The 19,978-nt window shown below is 45.5% G+C and overlaps 1 protein-coding gene across 2 annotated transcripts in view; it reads left to right on the top strand.

The window, feature by feature from the left end:
* The window catches only part of Poln (DNA polymerase nu), a 146,415-nt gene that overhangs the window by 113,718 nt on the left and 12,719 nt on the right, over positions 1-19,978 (top strand). For both annotated transcript variants that reach the window (XM_057772397.1, XM_057772396.1), the window contains 2 exons: positions 5,393-5,475; positions 9,562-9,693. In XM_057772397.1, the coding sequence (XP_057628380.1) occupies positions 5,393-5,475; positions 9,562-9,693 (215 nt within the window). The remainder of the gene's footprint in view (positions 1-5,392; positions 5,476-9,561; positions 9,694-19,978) is intronic.

Genomic DNA, 19,978 nt, shown 5'->3' with positions numbered 1-19,978 from the left:
AACAAACCCTTTCTTCCTTCCTTCCTTAACACTCTGACAGGTATTTTATCATCACACAAGAGATGTAAGCAGGGCGTCCTGCTTGCTTTTGTCTCAGTATCTTTTTGTTTTTGACAGGGTTTCTCTGTGTATAGCTCTGCTGTCCTGGAACTCTCTCTGTATACCAAGCTGGCCTCAAACTCACAGAGATCCCCCTGCCTCTGCCTCCCAAGTGCTGGGATTAAAGGTGTGTACTACCACTACCTGGTGCAAATTGTTCTGTTTAAACGTTTGCTCCAGACAACACATCAAACAGAAATCTGCCTTCATTCATGAACTACTGGTACAGAGGCCTGAGTGAATCATCTCCCCAATTAATAGTGTAGTATCATTGGTCCTGGAAAGACCCTGTGATAAGATTGTAAGCAAAAGAGTGTTTCATGGGACTGGAGAGTTGGCTCAGTAGTTAACAGCACTGATGGCTCTTCCAGAGGACCCGGGTTCAATGCCTAGCACCCACATGGCAACTCACAACTGTAACTCCGGTTCCAGAAGATCTGGCACCCCCCACATACATACAGGCAAAATGCCAATGCACATAAAAAATTTTTAAAAAAGTGTTTCATAAAAAAATGCTCTTGGTGGAAAATTTGTATTCCAGGTAGATAGATTGGGGCAGGAGAGAATGAAAATGAGGAAATCATCAGAAATGGAAGCTGTATATCAACATATATGAGGCAAAGTAAAATCAGTGTCTACAGTGAAGTTTGTATTTCAGTAAAATTAAAATCAGGCATGAGAAGTATTCAGCTCAGTAAGTTGACAAGCAAGGAGCAAACAGACAAGAAGGCAACTGTGTTAGTGTTATGTAATTGTCACAAAAGCTGAGACCCGACTTCTACAGAGGAAGGTTTGTTTTGGCTCGCAGGGTCAGAGGTTCACCGCATGGTCTGATTGCTGTAGGCTGGCAGCACATCATGACGGAAGCATGCGGTGGATCAGCGTCATTTGCTTCATGACCAGAAGGCAAAACAGATGGGACCAGAGCCCCAGTCTCACCACAGGGGCTGCAGGGAGGGTACAGCAGTTACAGCTGCTCTTGCAGAGGATCCAAGTTCAGTCATTAAGTGGCTTGCAGTCAACTATAGCTCCAGCTCCAGGGGCCCAGCCCTGTCCTGGCTCTGATGCAGCTGATCTCACACGTGCACATGCATATAATGTTTTTAATCTTTGACAAAGTCGCACCAAGGCTAGAAGGAAGCTTCTGACACATTGCCATTGGAGGAGCGTTCCCAATCTATTAATTATAAAGACCAGACACAAATCAAGGAAGGCATAGAAAATGATACATTTAAGTACTCATTTTTATCCTTGTCCTTAGTTTCTAAGTGAGTTATTGTTTCCTAATCATGTATATACAATATGGATCATTTGTTTTGGAACTAAAATTGAATACAATACATTTTAAACATTTGTTCTACCTGCCTATCCCCAGATCTATCCTACACCAGCTCCAGGCCTATCCCAGCCCTGTCCCATCCCTGTCCAGCCCTGTCCCAGCATGTTCCAGCCCTGTCCTGTCCAGCCCTGTTCAGCCCTGTCCTGTCCAGCCCTGTCCAGCCCTTTCCTGTCCATCTCTGTCCAGCCCTGTCCCAGCCCTGTCCAGCCCTGTCCCAGCCCTGTCCAGCCCTGTCCAGCCCTGTCTAGCCCTGTTCTGTCCAGCCCTGTCACAGCCCTGTCCAGCCCTGTCCTGTCCAGCCCTGTCCCAGCCCTGCCCCAGCCCTGCCCCAGCCCTATCCAGTTCTATCCTGTCCAGCCCTGTCCCAGCCCTGTCCAACCCTGTCCTGTCCAGCCCTGTCCTGTCCAGCCCTGTCCCATCCCAGCCCTGTACAGCCCTGTCTGTTGATACTTAATGAAGTTTCAGTGACTGAGAGGGTAGTTTTAGTTTATGGGTTTCTGGTTACTAATAGCTTGAGCTTAATTTCTTTGTTTAGTTCATTTTCTCTGATTTTTGTTTGCTTCCTCACTTAATCTATATGTTTTTAAGAAGAGTATGTTATAATGTTTGTTATGGGCCTGGAGTGATGGGTAGGGGTTAAGAGCACTTGTTGCTCTTGCTGAGAATCCAGGTTCAGTTCCAAGCACCCACACAGAGTTCTCAATTCTTGGTAATGCCAGATTCAGAGGAGGATCAAATGCCCTCTTCTGGCTTTTGCCGGTACTGCATGCATGTGGTGCACAGACACATGCAGCCAAAACGCCTATGCAAACACACACAAATTTTAATGTCCAATTGTAATTGTTGACCTAGAATTTTCTTTCTGTAATTCTATAAAATTTATATAATGTCTTCTGGTAGAAAGTTGGAGTTTATATGCTTGAGAGATACAGTTTGTTTTACTGTTTCTTTTGATAATCATCTTTGCCCCGTTCTTGCAAAGACTTTTTTGCCCTCGTTTCCTTAATATTTAAGTTCTTTGTTTGCTAGGGATACAAGCTCTTCCTCTGTGAAATGTGTTAAAGATTTTTCCCACTATGTGGTTAATTTGGCTTTACATATGGTATCTCATGCCTTGCAAAGATTTGGTGTTTTGTGTGTACAAGGAAGTAATGAAATTGTTTATTCTTCATGCTGGCAGTGTAGCCTACTTAATAGATTATTTGCTTAATGTACACTAATATGCCATCTTTGTAATTTCCTTTCACATTGTTTCGGTTAGCTTTCTTGTTTTTTATTGTGTTTTGTACTGAAAATATTTTAAAACTTTCTTTCTTATTTATAGAGGGATTTAGGGCTATGAATTTTCATTGCTGTTTCCTATATAACCCATTAGTAGATATAAATTGTTGCCATTGGAAACTATGTCATTTCTGTTTTTATTTCCATTCATAGAAAATGCTTTACTTTGAAAATTGTTGGTCTTAATGCCTGTGCTATCAGGATCCTGCTCAGAAAGCCCTTTCCTAGGCCTGTAAGTTCAAGGGCATTTCTTCCTTTCTCCTCTGCCAGGTTCAGGGTATCAGGTTTTATGTTGAGATCCTTGATTCATTTTGAGTTGAATCCTGTGCAAGGCAAGAGATACGGATCTAGTTTCATTCTTCTACATGTAGCTATCCAGTTGACTAGCGTCACTTGCTGAAGTAGTTGTGCTTTCTCCAATGTGTATCATGAGCCTCTTTATGGGAAATCAGGTGACTGCAGAAATATGGGCTTATATGCAGGTCTTCAATTTCATCCCTTCGGTCAGTTTGGTTTGTGTTCACACCGGCACCAGCAGCTTTTGCTGGTGCTGTTGTTTTCCTATAGCTCTGGAGTATAGCTTGAGATCAAGGACGGTGACACCTCCAGCAGTTTTGTTTTTTAATGCAGGATTCTTTTAGATATCATGAGTCTTTTGTATTTCCAAATGAAACTTAAGATTATTTTTTCGCCAGGCGATGGTGGCGCACGCCTTTAATCCCAGCACTCGGGAGGCAGAGGCAGGCGGATCTCTGTGAGTTCGAGACCAGCCTGGTCTACAAGAGCTAGTTCCAGGACAGGCTCCAAAGCTGCAGAGAAACCCTGTCTCGAAAAAAAAAAAAAAAAAAAAGATTATTTTTTCAATTTCTGTGAAAAATGAGTTGAATTTTGATGTAGATTGTATTGACTCTGTAGATTGCTTTTGATAAGATGGCCATTTTTACAATATCTATTATTGTAAATCCTAGTAATCTAAGGCATAGAAGCTTATCTCAATGGCCCCACAGCTCTTTATAAAATCAAGTTTAAGGATGAGATAAACAGCCGGGCGGTGGTAGCGCACGCCTTTAATCCCAGCACTAGGGAGGCAGAGGCAGGCGGATCTCTGTGAGTTCGAGGCCAGCCTGGTCTACAAAGGGAGTTTCAGGACAGGCTCCAAAGCTACAGAGAAACCCTGTCTCGAAAAACCAGAAAAAAAAAAAAAGGATGAGATAAACAAATATATTGAACAGTACAACAGGAAAAGGGAAGCTAGAGATGTGTTGTTACTTAGATAGAAACTGGGTGATCAAAATGAATGACATCTAACATGTCAGTGGAAGTGCTGCAGGAGGCAGCACCCTGGAGCCATCCCCCACAGACACACTGAAAACTCAAGCAACGCCTGCTAAAACCAACTTTGCCAGAACCCTGGAGAATAGACAGTGGTTTACTCCCACCAGACAAATGCTGGAAAAGGCATCTTGAGAGTGGAAGGAGAGATTCGTGGTCTATTCTGCCCTTGCTTTTTGCCCCAGTCAACCCCCTGTGGCAACTATATGTTTTGCTCCTGCCTAGAACCTGGTCCCTGGTTCTGAAGGGAGCAGTGTGCACCTCATTTGCAAAGAAGTGTAGTGGTTTCCATTCTCACTTATTGGAACTACCCGAAGGACTGACTGACAAGGGTGCTGCTTATCACTTTTTTTTTTTTTTTTTTTTTTTGCCTGATACAGAACCCACTGCAGAGAAGCAATGGGCATCACTCAACCGCATCATAAGGCAAACAAACAACCTGCAGCTGTCTGGGGCAAAAATAATAGTTGAGGTAAACAAGAGAGCGCAAGACTAGGGTATCTGGGAAAGAGATACCTCATAAAGTCAGGTCATTCCAAATCACCTCTGTAAACTAGGAAATCTAGAAAGTCTCAGGCATCCCAGGGCAGGTGATGTGCTAGGAAAAGGCCTAAGAAAGACTGAGCCCTCACCTTGATGTGCAGCGTAAACAGGAAGTGAAGGCCAAGACAGTTGGGAATACCGTGACCACAGGAGCCCAACACAGAAGCACAATCACAAACGCTGAGAGAGCCTTCTGTCTTTTCGGTGCTTGGATCTGTGCTTATTCCATCACTGAGGCTGGTGTAGATGCTAAGGATGTTTTCAAGAGCAGCAGTCAAGGGAAGCTCTTCTTAGGAAATGCACAGCAGGGAAGAGAAACTCTTGGGGCTCTGTGCTTCTCAGCGATTTCAGCTTTAATCTCTGAGACTCTGGTTCACAGGCAGTCAGATGTAGGCCTCACCCTGCTCTCTGTGGGAGATCAAAGCAGCAGCTGGTTGTCCAGTTCTATGAGGGACTTCAAAGGACTGAAACCAGCTCACCTCTGTAGTGACCACAGTTGTGGCCCAGGCCCTGGCAAACACAGGCTCCCCTAAAGTTGGATGGACATTCTTTTATAAAAGCAGTGTCTAGTTTTGATTTATGGGCACACCAGAATTTGAGGGCCACAGCCTCACTGGTGGTGTCTGTTTGGGAGTCTTAGGTGGATGCTGCACACATTGCAAGTCTCTGCTGCCCACTGGACAGGCCGAGCTTTAAATGGTGGTTGGCTCCAGGGAAGGCAGGGTACATGTAATTTGAGCTCTGTCCCTCTGCAGATGGTGCCGACAATGATGGATAATATGCCGTTTTTCCATGCAGGAAGGGCATTCCCATGGAGCATGTGACACACATGGACAGAGAACAGACCAAGAAAGTGGTGTACTCTGTGGTCTATGGAGCAGGTGAGCCATAGGGAAGGGCTGGGTTCTTGCCAATGGCTATATGCCTACATTTAAGTGGGCCATGCTTCAGAGAAATCACTGAGGCTCTGCTGGTATTCCGCTTTCCTCAGCTTCTGTTTCCTGCTGGCCCCATGGGCCTCTGGCATAAACAGCCTGCACTGGCACCATTTCACATGTCAAAGCCGCTGGCTGCACAGTACCACCTGAGTACTGCTCATCTGTTAGGGTGAAATGCCTGGCCCTTGCCCCTCTAGTACCAGGGTCACCCCTCACCACGAGCCCAAGAAGCTAGGAGTGCTCATCAATTCTGTCTGCTAACTAGTGCAGAGAAGCACAAAGCACCCACAGAACAAGCAATAATCCTTCGAGAACATCAGATCATATGACGTGTCTAGAAAGCAGCGTAGAAGCCAGTAATCAAACCTAGGGGGAGCGGACAGTCATGCACTGGTGGGTCTCCTGTCTCACTTCCTCCTTAGCCTCCCCCTAACCACCCTCCTCCAGACCTCAGGGGTTTCTGCCCTGGAAGAAAACTGCCTTCTTCCAGACGGATTAGAACCTGGTACCTTGGATCCTCCTGCAGATCTGCCATAAACCCCAGGTCTATGCTGCAGGCTCAAACCCCAGTCAATCCTGCCAACTCTCGACCTGCCAATGTCACAAGAAGCCCTGGACCTCTTTGCCCATCCCTTGCCACAAAGGCTCTCGTAGGGTTGCTGAACTACAGCTGGCACACTTAACTCACACCACCGTCATCTGCTTCCTGTTTGTCTGGGTCCTGTTTCAAGGGTGAGCTATGTTGCTAAGCTTCCAGAGGTCTCTTGACCCTCCAAGCTGGAGCTAGCTCAATAGCAAAGTAGGATTGCAGGATGAATGTGTGATGCTCCTGAGTGTTGCCTGGCACTTGCCCCTCTAGTACCAGGGTCACCCCTCACCACAATAGTTGTATCGCAGAGAAAGATGGCCTCACAGCACCCACTGGCTCCTTCTGAGTTTCGCTTTGTGTTTTCTGGAGAGGAAGAGCGACGCACTGTAAATAAGCGTGAGTCATTAGCTGTGATGCTGGTGAGGGGGTAATTTGCTGCTTTTAGCCCTGTGGTGACAGGGGCTCCCACCCTGAGCTTCTATCTCTGTTGCTCCATTGTTCCTGCTCCACCTGACAGCTGGAATTACTGTGTGTCTGCTGTTCAGTTTGTGCTGTCTCTATCCCACCCCCCTTATTTGAGCCAGAACCTTGCTGATGAGCAGGCCGAGGGCATAAGTGAATCACCAGGTCCTAGTGCTGCTAGGGCCTTGGGAAACCCAGTGGAGGAGCTCTGGACAGGCAAGGTGTGCTAGCATACAGGAGTGTGTCCACAGAAGCCATCTCTGAACAACCCAGCAGCTGTCATAGTAGTGCAGAGCCGGGGAGAAACAACTCCAGTGCAACCTTCAGAAATCAGTTATGTGATCATTGTGAGGACTGTGATGAGCACAGAAGGGAAAGCCACAGGGCTGTGAGGCGAGCAGAGGAGCACTTGGAAGAGATGTGGGTGTGCATGCCCAGCCACCTGCAGCATATAATACGGCTGCCTGCCTGGCCTCCTATGACCTCGAGTTCATGTACCCCTGTGTTATCACAAGTCCACTACCTCTCCTGTAGCCAGCTGAATTCAGCATCTGCCAACTTACTGGGCACCTCCTCATCTTGCTGGGCCTGTAATAGAAACCCTAGCTAAGACACTATCCTGAGGTCAGCAGGACCCTAGTGTCTTCTGGAAGTCATTCCTAACCCCAAGGCTTGCTGGGCTTGTGCTTTCTAAGGGTTAGCCTAGTGCTGAGTCCTCACCATGATTCCTCAGTGAACTCCATATTCAGCTGTATAATCCACTGGTGCTTACTGGATGCATGCAGAATGCCAGACACACCACCCTGCGCCAGGAGGACAGTGGATAAGGGCTCAGCCTGCTCCAAGCACCTGACTCTGTCAGGAGAAACCAAGCCTAACACTGAATGCCCAAGGGATTGTATTTATGATGGAGCCCAGAGCAATAACACCTGGACTGTACGGGAAGTTCTGTTCAAGTAGACCAGACAGCATTCCTGGGCTCTCTGTGACTAGGCACTTGCTCAGCCCTTGAAACAGAAGTGCCCTAGTTATATTTCTGTTGTTAAAAAAAAAAAAAAAAAACCCTGCTGGAAAGCAGCTTAGGGAAGAAAGGTTTAATTATACTTACAATTCCAGGCTGCAGTCCATTATTGTTGTAGGGAAGTTAAGGCAGGAACTTAGGCATCACATCCACAGTCAAGAGCAGAAAGAAGAAACACATGGATCCTTCCTTGCTGCTGGCTGGCTGTTCTCTTAGACCGTACAGAAGCCTTGTCTCTGGAATAGTGCTGCCACAGTGAGCTGGGCCTTCCTACATCAGTCAAAATTATTCCCTATGGACATGCTCAAAGACCAGCACGACCTCAGCTGAGGCTCTCTTCCCAGGGGGCTCTACTTTGTGTCAGGTTAACAATTGAAACTGAGGAGCATAATCTGCCCCCTTGGCATGCAAGTGCTGTGACCCTCCACTCCTTGACCTGGGAGTCTCACTTTACTTTTAATTTTTATCTTATGTGCATTGGTGTTATGCTTGCATATATCCAACATAGTGTTGGATCCCTTGAAACTGGAGTCACAGACAGTTGTGAGCTGCCGTGTGGGTGCTTGGAAATGAACCTCCGTCCTCTGGAAGAGCAGCCAGTGTTCCCAACTGCTGAGATATCTCTCCAGCCCTCATATTAATTTTATACAATCCAACTCCAAAAACCTCTAAAAGTCTTCAAAAATTCCAGCACTCCAAAAGTCCAAAATCTATTTTAAATTCTTAACTATAAGCTTCTATAAAGACAAACACAATTTTCATATTTAAATGTTCTTTCAAAAACAAAACAAAAGCTGTCATTAAAAATCCTAAAGGTTCCGATTGACTAAGGCCAGGAGAGGCCTCACTAAAGAGGGAATCAAAAAGCAATTATGAGAGGTTAGACAGTTCCTCTTCTAAGGATCCTTCCCTGTCTTCATAGACACAGAACTCAAGCCCTGAGCCCTGGTTTCTAGGACAAGTATCTGAAAGCTTCTTAGGTGTCCTTTGTGTTGGCCAGTTCAAAGCTCAATGTGATTTCCTCTTGCCCTAGTAATGATCTTCCCAGGAATCAACTCTTGGAATCCCTCAAAATCAACTCTGGTCACCCCCAGAGCCCAGGACTCCCCCCAATACTGCTGTCAAGCAAAGGTCCTGGTACCTATTCCTGGGGGAAATAAAAGAAAACGATTACATGTAGGCACCAAATAGAAGCCACACTCGGCTAAGAGTTTGTTTCATAGGATTCCCTGACTGACCTAGGGCTAAGGCTTAGGCTAAAGACTGTTTTCTCAATTCATGAATGAAGAAACAGATTTATTGAGAGTTAAGCAACTTCCCCAAGACCACCTGAACCTCCTGTGGGTGACAAAGCTGAAGTCAGACCCAGGCCTGTGTATCCAGTACCTGCACCCAGCCAACTTGAGGCTGCTGTGCTGTGCTGAACCACCTCCACCAGAGACCTTCACAGCTTCCCTGCAGCTTCTTCACAAGAACTTTGCCTCTTTCAGGAGCAAAACACTGATCTAGGGCAAAAGCATGTATTCTAAAATAAGGATGCTAAGCATAGGGGCTCCTGAATGCCATGTCTCCACACTTGCTAATCAACTCTGCCTTCCTTGTTCCTGTGGGCCCTGCCGCTTCCCCCAGTCCTACATTCAGATCTTTCATTGACTCAGTGAGAGCAATACTGAGTCTGCCTGAGCCGAGCTTCACATGCAGCTCCCAGCAGGCCTTCAAGACTACAAAGGATACAGTGTTTAAATGGTCCTCTTCTGGTCAGCTGCCACCCAGCACCTAGTGTGTAAAGCCCCAAACCAGTATTATCCAAACCAGCCACATAAGACCCACACCACCACTGGGCCCTTATTGGCCACTTTGTCCCTGAGGCATGCAGTTAGCTCATTTCCACACACCCTGTTCTGACCTGATGTGGGTTAGGCCTGAACTCTGGTGGCATTGTCTTCCTGATTCACAGGGAAAGAGCGGCTTGCTGCTTGCCTTGGAGTCACTGTTTCGGAAGCCACCCACTTTTTGGGGAGATTTTTGCAGAAGTATAAGAAAATCAAGGACTTTTCCCAGACGGTTATTGCCCAGTGTCACCATGCAGGTAAGCCAGCTGCACCGAAGCCCCTCCTCCTGCAGTAGACAGTGGTGTCCACAGATTCTCATTCTGTGGCTGTGTGGATAGACAGACAAGTGACTGTCTGTCTGGCTTGTGTATGGGTTACTGAAGTTGGGTGGAGGTGGATGGGAGAGTCATCAGCCCCTGGATCAACAGGGCTAAAAGACTCCATGTGGAAAGGGAGGGGTTAGAACTAGGTGCTGCTGTCTGGGGGACCAGCCTCCATCAGCACAGGGCTTTGACAGGAATCCGCAGAGTCTGCGAGGCTAAACTTTTCTCTCTGAGGGGAGTTAGGGAGAAAGGTACAAACTCTTTTCATGTTTTCCTTCTTTATTCCTATTCTTTTTTCTCTCTCTCTTTATCCTCTCTGTCTTATCTCATGTTGTTTTACAGCTTTTATACCCCAAAAGAATCTTCCAAGCAGTACAGGAATCAAAACAGTTGCATTCCATTTCTCAAGTGAATGCTTATAGGTGAAAACACTTTCCCTCTCCCTCACATGATTAAAAGTCATTCCCATAACCCACATACAATGTATCTAGATAGCAAGCAAGCAAGAGACATTGTTTTCAGTCAACCTTTTTCACTGACAGCATGCAAATTGTGGTTACAAAGAAAGAGTCAATTACTTAATTATGAAAGGTGATCTTAAGCCGGGGCGGTGGTGGCGCACGCCTTTAATCCCAGCATTCAGGAGCAAAGGCAGGCGGATCTCTGGGAGTTCGAGGCCAGCCTGGTCTACAAGAGCTAGCTAGCTCCAGGACAGGCTCCAAAACTACAGAGGAACCCTATCTCGAAAAACAAAAAAAAAAAAAAAAAAAAAAAAAGAAGAAGAAAAGAAAAAAGAAAGGTGATCTTATAAGGAATTTTGAGGGAGTTACAAAACAAACTTTTGTACACAAAAACAGTCAGCTGAACTTCTAGTTTTCAGGGTGCACACCCATTTATCAATAACAAAGGGTTGAAGTCAGGAATCCATGCAAGAAATCAATCCTCACCTTAGTTTATTAACCAGATTTAGCAAAGGGAGCTAGTAACAATCAGGCTGTTTTGTATTTTTGACCCTAGCATAATGAGTCAGACAGTTCAGCTATGTGTCTTTGTGAACCTTAGCTTGTTTTGGAATGACTTATTTTAAAACTATTAGCAAGGCATCTGGTCTAACCTGAAGCTATAATGGCGCTTTGTTTTAGCTAATGGTACGTGACTGTCTCTTTTTAGCTTTAAGAGAGTTAGACCAGCTGGTTCCTGGACTCCGGTGCTTTCCTTTTCATCATTAGCCTGAGAAGCTTCTGAAGTGGGCTCATGAGTCACAGCTGTGAAACAGAGTTTTGTATTTGCTTTTATTTATCAGAACATGATATAAGCTATCATTTTTATCAAATTAGACCGCTTAGGGAGGGGCCATCTACTTACAGCCCTACAGTCCCCAGGTAAGAATGCCCAGTAGAGTAGGGTATTTCCAAGATCTAAATACTCTATTACAGGCCGGGCGGTGGTGGCGCACGCCTTTAATCCCAGCACTCGGGAGGCAGAGGCAGGTGGATCTCTGGGAGTTCGAGACCAGCCTGGTCTACAAGAGCTAGTTCCAGGACAGACTCCAAAACCACAGAGAAACCCTGTCTCGTAAAAAAAAATAATAATAATAAATAAATAAATAAATAAATAAATAAATACTCTATTACAGGCAGCGGCGGGCTCCCCATGTCAGCTCACACCATGCTAGATCCCTTCTCTGGCTGACACCTGGGACTTCAATTGCAACTCACTGCTCCTCCGGTAGGGGCCACGGCAACTAGATTCTGCCTATAGCAAAAAATAAACAAGCTTGAATTAACATGATAACTACACATATAGGTAAAACTAGGCAGGTAAAGCCCTACGCCTGAAAGCCTGCTGGACTTGGTGGTGCATGCCTTTAATCTCAGCACTCATGAGGCAGAGGCAGGTGGATCTCTCTGAGTTGGAGGACCACCTGTCTACACAGGGAGTTCCAGGACAGCCAGGACTATTACACAAAGAAACTCTCCCTCAAAAAAAAAAAGATCCTGAAAATGGAACATATATTCCTGTGAAAGGCTTGTAGCCCATTTATACAGTATCTCCACAAATAAGATATATCTGTGAACACAGCACAATAAGGATGTAGCTTTATACATACTCTGTGAGATGCCATCTGTCCTCTATTTGTTTGGAAATGCATTAAAATCTTTTGTAACTTTAGATTTTGTATATTTGCATGTGCGTGTGCGGGTGCGTGTGTGTGTGTGTGTATTCCAATAAAGCAAGTCTCATCAAAAAGTGAGATTTACCTATGTATCTGCTTTATTTGGAGATAAAATAATATTTTTATTTATTCTTTAAAATATATATTTATTTAATTTTCATGCGCATAAGTGTTTTGCTTGCATGTATGGTGTGTGTGGTTGGTGTTGTGGAAGCCAGAACAGGGCATTGGATCTCCCTGTAACTAGAATTACAAATGGTTGTGGGGCACCATGTGAATGGAAACCAAACTCGGGTTCTGCAAGAATAGTCAGTGTTCTTAGCCACTGAGACATCTCTCCAAACCAAGAGTGGGTTTTTTGTTTTTTTATATAAAGATTTATTTATTATATATACAACATTCTGTCTACATGTATGCCTACAAGCTAGAAGAGGGCACCAGATCTCATTACAGATGGTTGTGAGCCACCATGTGGTTGCTGGGAATTGAACTCAGGACCTCTGGAAGAGCAGCCAGTGCTCTTACCCTCTGAGTCATCTCTCCAGCCCCTAAGAGTATTTTTAAAAGAAATATTTGTAACTATGGATTCAACACACACACACAACAAAAAAATAAATATATGTATACATATACATTATAATATATATAATAAATTTTAGGAAAGAGCTGCAAAAATCACAGAAGGAAGGAAATAAATAGATGATCACATATTAGCAACAAACAGCAGAATTAATGACTGCCGAGATAACACTCACAAATCACTATTAACAGGTTGAAAATTGAAATTGGATTGGACTGGCAGGACTTTCCATTCCTAAATATGAGTTCTAGCGTGTGCTCCAGGGTACAGCAGACGCCTGCAGTTCTCAAGTGCCCTCAGGGCCTCAAGAGATTATAGCCTGGAGCCTGTGCTTGTGCTCATAGTTCTGGGCAGCCTCCTCAGGCTTGTCCTTGGCCTGCCTGCAGATGCCATCGGCAGCATTGGTGCCCAGTCAGAGGGAGCCTCCACAAAGCCCCAGCACAATCAGATTCCACAGCCCACTACTCAGACGTTGTCATGGCCCCACATCCAGCAGGTCTCCATCTGTCCTGACTACTGTCCACGCGGGAGTCTCAGGAGAAGTTAAATTACTGTCTATTTGAAGTGATGTAACAGTGATAGTACCCAGTGTTGGCGAGAACTTACGAAGCCACTGTATTCTCACATACTACAAATGGAAATATAGACACAATACAGACTCTTAAGTAACGCAGCTGCACACTGGGGGGACTTTTAAATGTTGTCCATTAAGCTACTCAAGTAATTTTCATAATATTTAAGAAGTGGGTGATGGCCGGGCGGTGGTGGCGCACGCCTTTAATCCCAGCACTCGGGAGGCAGAGGCAGGCGGATCTCTGGGAGTTGGAGGCCAGCCTGGTCTACAGAGCTAGTTCCGGGTTAGGCACCAAAGCTACAGAGAAACCCTGTCTCAAAAAACCAAAAAAAAAAAAAAAAAAAAGAGAAGTGGGTGATGAATAAAAAAATGGGGGGGAGCCGGGCGATGGTGGCGCACGCCTTTAATCCCAGCACTCGGGAGGCAGAGGCAGGCGGATCTCTGTGAGTTCGAGACCAGCCTGGTCTACAAGAGCTAGTTTCAGGACAGGCTCCAAAACCACAGAGAAACCCTGTCTTGAAAAAAAAAATGGGGGGAGAAGAAGTGGGTGATGGTGCTGCCACCATTTTACAGCAGAATAAAATTAGTCAGCAGGAGGTCCAGGCAAAGCCTAAATCCCATGGTCACCGGTAGAGTGGGCGTAGTTCAGCACTCTTCTCTGGTACAGACATCACCTCTCCTCCTTGTCCTTTCTTAAAGGGATTAATACCCAAAGAACATTAGAATAATCACTAGGTTATTGGCCAAGATTACCTGGATGCCTGGCATGTTATCATGCCAAGGACGCAGCTTCTCATTTTCACACCTCACAGAGAGCCCATGGGATGCAACAAGCATTACATCCCATGTGTGGAAGACACCAAAGGGTTTCAGGACAGAGAGAGAACCCAGAAGAACTGCCAGCTACAGACTTGCTGAGGAGGTGACCAGGGCTAGGTCTTAAAACGTCAGGAAGGGCCTAGGAAAGTCCCCAATGTGAGCAAGTGGGAAAACCTGGGCAGAGTATGAAGAGAATAGACGGGGCTGATCAAGCCCAGCCCATTCATAGAGCTTTACATGGCAGGCATCTGAGTTTTGTTTTAAAAATTAGTCCAGCAACACTGTTGCAAGAGATTTGGAGAGTCTGAGGTCAGGGCTACAAACGGAGGACAGTCTAGGATAGCAAAGGTATTAGGAGCAGAGATGAAATGAGATGTCACTCAAGGAGATAGATGGCAGAGAGGCTGGGACTCAAACATCTTCTGATTGCCAGTGCAAATGGGGTCAGGCTCTCAGGTGTCTATGTACTCTACCATCCTCAGTTCAAACAATTACAGCCACACCAGTTACTCCTAAAGCCCCAGAGAGGCCAGCTCACAGCTTGTTCACATAGTTATCTCTTACTCAAAATGCAAAATTGTCTAAACCAAGATATCTCGACTGCAGTCAACAAAGACTGCTGATGCTTTTGCTCCAGGTTCCTCTACCTCTCTTCCCATGCCTGGTGCCTTAGAGTGGCCACTGCCATTTTTAAAATCTAACTGGGAATGAGTGGGTAAGATGATGGATTCTTGTACCAATATTCCCATGGCTCACCAGTCACTCCTAAGTGTGCGGTGAAGGGATGCCAGGTGTCCTGACATGAGAATGACATCCAGAGTGTTGCTTCCACCCTGAGCACCAGCGTAGAGTGGCAGGGCATCAGGTCATCTTGCACTACAGAAAGAAACTCATCACCAGTGCTGGAAATGCTGGATAGAGGATAAACAAGGTTTGAAGCATGTGTAGTCAGATGGCATCCACTTTGGAACACAGTTCAGTCACTCCGTAGACAACCGTGAAACAGGCCAAAGTACATGAATTTCAGACACTTTGTAGTGAGTGTCCTATTGCTGTGGTTGCCAAGATGAGACGTCTCCTGTAAGCTCCTGTGTCTGGAGGCACACAGCACAAGAGATGGAGAAGACCCACACAGAATAACCACTGGGAGCAGCCAGCAGGATGGTTCCAAGTTCATATAGGCTGGAGTTAACTCACTGAATACCTGATACAGCCAATAAATGCCTCACAAGAGCCACACCTTATAGCTCCACAGAAAGATTACTCTAGCTTCCTCACCCCCAGCACAAAGACAGGCCTCAAAAGTTAAGAAGATGGCCAGGCAGTGGTGGCGCACACCTTTAATCCCAGCACTTGGGAGGCAAAGGCAGGCAGATCTTTGTGAGTTTGAGGCCAGCCTGGTCTACAGAGAGAGTTCCAGGACAGCCAGGAGAAACCCTGTCTTGAACCCCCCCCCCCGCCCACACACACACACACACACACACAAAAAAAAAAGTCAGGGAGATATACAAGTGATGAAGACCTGCCAAGAGAGTCACAGATAGAGAGCAAAGACACTTATGCTCAACAACATGAAGTCAATGGTACCCAACATCCAATCAGGAGCTGTAGACATGGTAACCAAATGTGCTGAGTCAGAAGCTCGGTGCCCTGTCCTAGTTTTGCATATCACCCATGAAGTGGTACGCAGAACCTTGTCACTCCATGACAATTGCCTTGGGGCTGGAGGACAGCTCAGTGCATTATCTAGCATAGGGGTCAAAAACTAGAGCTCAGTACTTACCCTACCACCACCAACAAAAAGTTATAGGTTCTATATGTAGAGAGTTCTTCTGATCCTCCGACCTATGAACTCACCAGTGAAAGATATGCTTCTGACCCACATCAAGTTAAAAAAGAAGTCCTCTCTGCTCAGGAACATGTGTAACCAACTGTGAGAGCTATTCTTGGTTGTCAGCTTGACTACATCTGGAATTAACTAAAACCCAAAAATGGAGGGCACAGTTGTGAGTGATTTTTGCTTTATTTGAAGTAGGAAGATCTACTTCTAATCTGGATCTTTGAGGTAGAAAGACATCCCCTTCAATCCAGACCATTTGATCTGAGAGACCCCACCTCTTTTTGTTGTTGTTGTTGTTTTCTTTTTTTTTTTTTTTTGGTTTTTCGAGACAGGGTTTCTCTGTGGTTTAGGAGCCTGTCCTGGAACTAGCTCTTGTAGACCAGGCTGGTCTCGAACTCACAGAGATCCGCCTGCCTCTGCCTCCCAAGTGCTGGGATTAAAGGTGTGCGCCACCACCACCCGGCTTGTTTTCTTTTTTTGTTACTTAAAAACATACCAATCCAAATTCCCACTCCCTCCCCTCCTCCCAATACCCTCCCTCTCCCTCCAAAGACCCTCCCCTCACCCTCCCAACCCTAAGGGAGTGCCATGCACCCTGCCCTGTGGAAAGTCCAAGGCCCTCCCTGCTGTGTCTAGGTTGAGCAAGGTTTACATCCAAAGAGAATAGGACCCCATGAAGCCGGTATATGCAGTAGAGACACAGCCCAGTGTCACTATCAGTGCCCCTCAGTCTGCCCCAGCTGTCAGCCCCCTTCAGGGGGCTTGGTTGTTCTCATGCTCGTTCACTCCCAGTCCAGTTGGAGTTGGTGAGCTCCCATTAGCTCAAGCAAACTGTCTCAGTGGGTAACCCCCTCATGGTCTTGAATTCCTTGCTCATACTCTCACTCCTTCCACTCTTCAACTGGATCTTAGGAGCTCAGTCCAATGTTCCGATGTGGGCCATTGCCTCTGTTCCCCATCTGTTATTGGAGGAAGATTCTATGGTGATATTTAAGATAATCATCAGTCTGACTACAAGGTAAGGTCAGTTCAGACACCCTCTTGCTTAGGGGAGACCCCACCTCTAATCCGGGCTACACCTTAACTACTGGATTCCTGAATTTTCCATTCGCAGTCAGCCATTGAATTAGCAGCTTGCAAGTCATTCTAGTAAATCCCCTTTCTATATATATATATATAGAGAGAGATCCATCCTATAAGTTCTTTGTAACTCTAGAGAACCTTGATTAATACAGATTTTGGTACTAGAGTTGGTTCTAGAACAACAGACATATAAAGATGAATAGGCTTTTCAACTTGCCAACACCTATGGTTACCGAATCCTCTAGAAGCTCTTCCCCTGGGAGCTTGGAGAGTACTGAAAGCCCACGGTGTGAACTATTTTACTAACTTAAGGAGACAAATGCATTAGATTATCCTGATTCATCAATTGTAATTGCCAATGGATTTGGTGACCCTGTATCTGAAACTTTTGACAGTTTGGGGAAAAATAAGGAAAACGATGATGCTGGTCAGCATCTCTGGATAAATTGACAAAGAATAAGGATGAGCTCCATGATAAAAATCAACCAACTTCTTGCATCTCAAAATACAGTGGAAGATGACAAAGAGCTTAGTGATAAAACTGACTGGCTCCTGAATTGTACAAGCAGTGTAAAAGTTTCTAAGTGTGCCCTGAAGGAGAATCCTCTCTTCAGTAGCCACAGAGCTCAAATTGCAGAAGACCAAACCAAAGTCCTCATATAAGGCTGGCTGAATTACAGCAAAAATTTAAGTCCCAGCCTCAGATGGTGTCCTCAGAGTAAGGCCACTAACTGGTAAAGAGCAGACCCTGTAATGTGGGTCAGGGCTGTCTGGGAGGAACCTTTTGAAGCTGAAAATTTTGAGTCCTCGGGTTCTCTAGAGTTTATCTCTCCTGAAGAAGTAGTCTCTCTCTGTCTTTAGCCTCACCCCTTGAAATATTGCCGTTTTCACCTTTGACCAAGGAAATTAACCTCTCATTGTCTGCTGCTGAACCAGCAGGACTTCTTCTGAAAGAGATGCCAGGCGAGACAATACTGGTGTCCCTCAGTACCCACCAATGATTGCCTCTAGACCAGTGGTTCCCAGCCTCCCTAATGCCGGTCCTTTAACACAGATCCTCGTGTTGTGGCGACTGCTCACCATAAAACTGTTTTTGTTGCTACTTCATGACTGTAACTTTGCTACTGTTAGGAATCATAAAGTGGTCTTGGGGGACTCTTGTGAGAGGGTCATTCAGCCCCCCTGGGGGTTGACACACAAGTTGAGAACCATTACTTTAGACCTAGAACCAGACTTGGAGCAGGCTCCTAGAGGTGAGGTAGAAAGTATAGTCCATGAAGAGGTGTGTTACATTACTAAATAGCTTACTGAGAGTGCTAATCATTCAGGCAGAAGTCTGGGCACGATGTGTGGGGATAGATTTGAAAGGTGTAGGATAATGGTGAAAGGAACATGAACTGGTTCAAGCTGAGCTTATGGCTCTCTAAATGGAGATTTAGGTTTAATATGAAAGTTCACACAGTTTTTTTAAAGGGTGTTAAAAGTTTGCTTGAATGGTTGGCTGAAGCATTTGTCAAGAGATGGCCTCCTAAAAAGAGCTGGAGATTCCTGATATCCTTTGGCTTAGTGTTGATGAATGGATTTTAAGGCTCTGGAGAATAACAATGCTGGAGCGGGTACACTATGTAAAACCTAATCCTCCACAATAGAGAGGCCTAAGAGATATGCCCTATAAGACACAAAATGGTGAGGGGGCACCAGCATATTTGAAGAGCTTCATTGTCACCCTTTTTCTTGTGCCAGGCCTTAGGTTAGAGATGATGATGTTCAGTTGGATGAATTAAATGCAATGGGTTTAATTGGGACCCAAGGTAGCAGGGGCCAGGTGGCAGCAGTGAATCACCCAAGGCAAGGTGATTGTGGTGGTTTGAAAGAAAACTGTCCCCAAAGGGAGTGGCACTATTAGAAGGTGCGGCTTTGTTGGAGTTGTTGTGGTCTTGTTGGAGGAAGTGTATCATTGTGGAGGCAGGCTGTGAGGGGTCATATATACTCAAACCATGCCCAATGAGACAGTCTGTTTCTATTGCCTGCATAGCAACATGTAGCAGCTCCTTCTCCAGCACCATGTCTGTCTGCATGCTGCCATGCTCCCCATCATGATGATAATGGATTAAACCTCTGAAAATGTAAGCAGCCACCTCAATTAAATGTTTTTCTTTACAAGAGTTGCTGTGGTCATGATGTCTCTTCACAGCAATAGAAACCCTAAGACGGTGATCGTAGTTAATGCAATGGGCAGCACAGACAAGCAATGCTCATAATGGCCTAACCCATTATTGGTCAGCACAAGCAAAGTGAATTTTATGGTGGCATGACTCATATGGACCTGTGTTGCTGGCTAATCAGTCATGATATTTCCAGGCATGAAATACGTAAGAAACCCACTAAGTTTTTGTTTGATCTGTATAAGCAGAAAAATTTGTAAACAAATGAAAGAAAGGGTTCAAAGGATAGTAGCAAAAGGCAATCTCAGCCCATGAATCAATTTCCAGACTTGAGCTAGTTTGCAGACCCCTTGAATGGAGGGCCATCCAGGTTCCCCTAAGGTAGTTCTTGATAAAATGCCTAAAGGTTTTACTGTTAGCCTTTCTCCATTCCTTCCCCATAGGGACCTACAGCCTTTTACAAGGGGAACTGTACACTGGGGAAAAGGAAGCAATCACTTTCTGGGGTATTTTGGATACTGGTTCTGAATTGACTCTGATTCTGGGAGATCCCAAGAAACCCTGTGACGTCCTGTTAAAGTAGGACCTTATGGAGGTCAGGTGAGTTTTGGTTGAAGACTGATTCACAGTAGGTCCAGTGGGGTCTCAAACTCATCCTGTAGTTATTTCCCCAGTCTCAGAATATATAATTGGAATAGATATACTTAGAAGTTGGCAGAATTCTCACATTGGCTCCCTGACCCTGTGGAGTGAGGGTTATCATGGTTGGAAAAGCTAAATGGAAGCCTTTAGAGTTGCCTGTGCCAAAGAAAACAGTCAGTCAAAAATAGTATCTCGAGCCGGGCGGTGGTGGCGCACGCCTTTAATCCCAGCACTCGGGAGGCAGAGGCAGGCGGATCTCTGTGAGTTCGAGACCAGCCTGGTCTACAGAGCTAATTCCAGGACAGGCTCCAAAACCACAGAGAAACCCTGTCTCGAAAAA

Source organism: Chionomys nivalis, chromosome 6 (assembly GCF_950005125.1).
Source record: "Chionomys nivalis chromosome 6, mChiNiv1.1, whole genome shotgun sequence".
Lineage (NCBI taxonomy): Eukaryota > Metazoa > Chordata > Mammalia > Rodentia > Cricetidae > Chionomys > Chionomys nivalis.
This window is presented reverse-complemented; position numbering and strand designations above follow the sequence as displayed.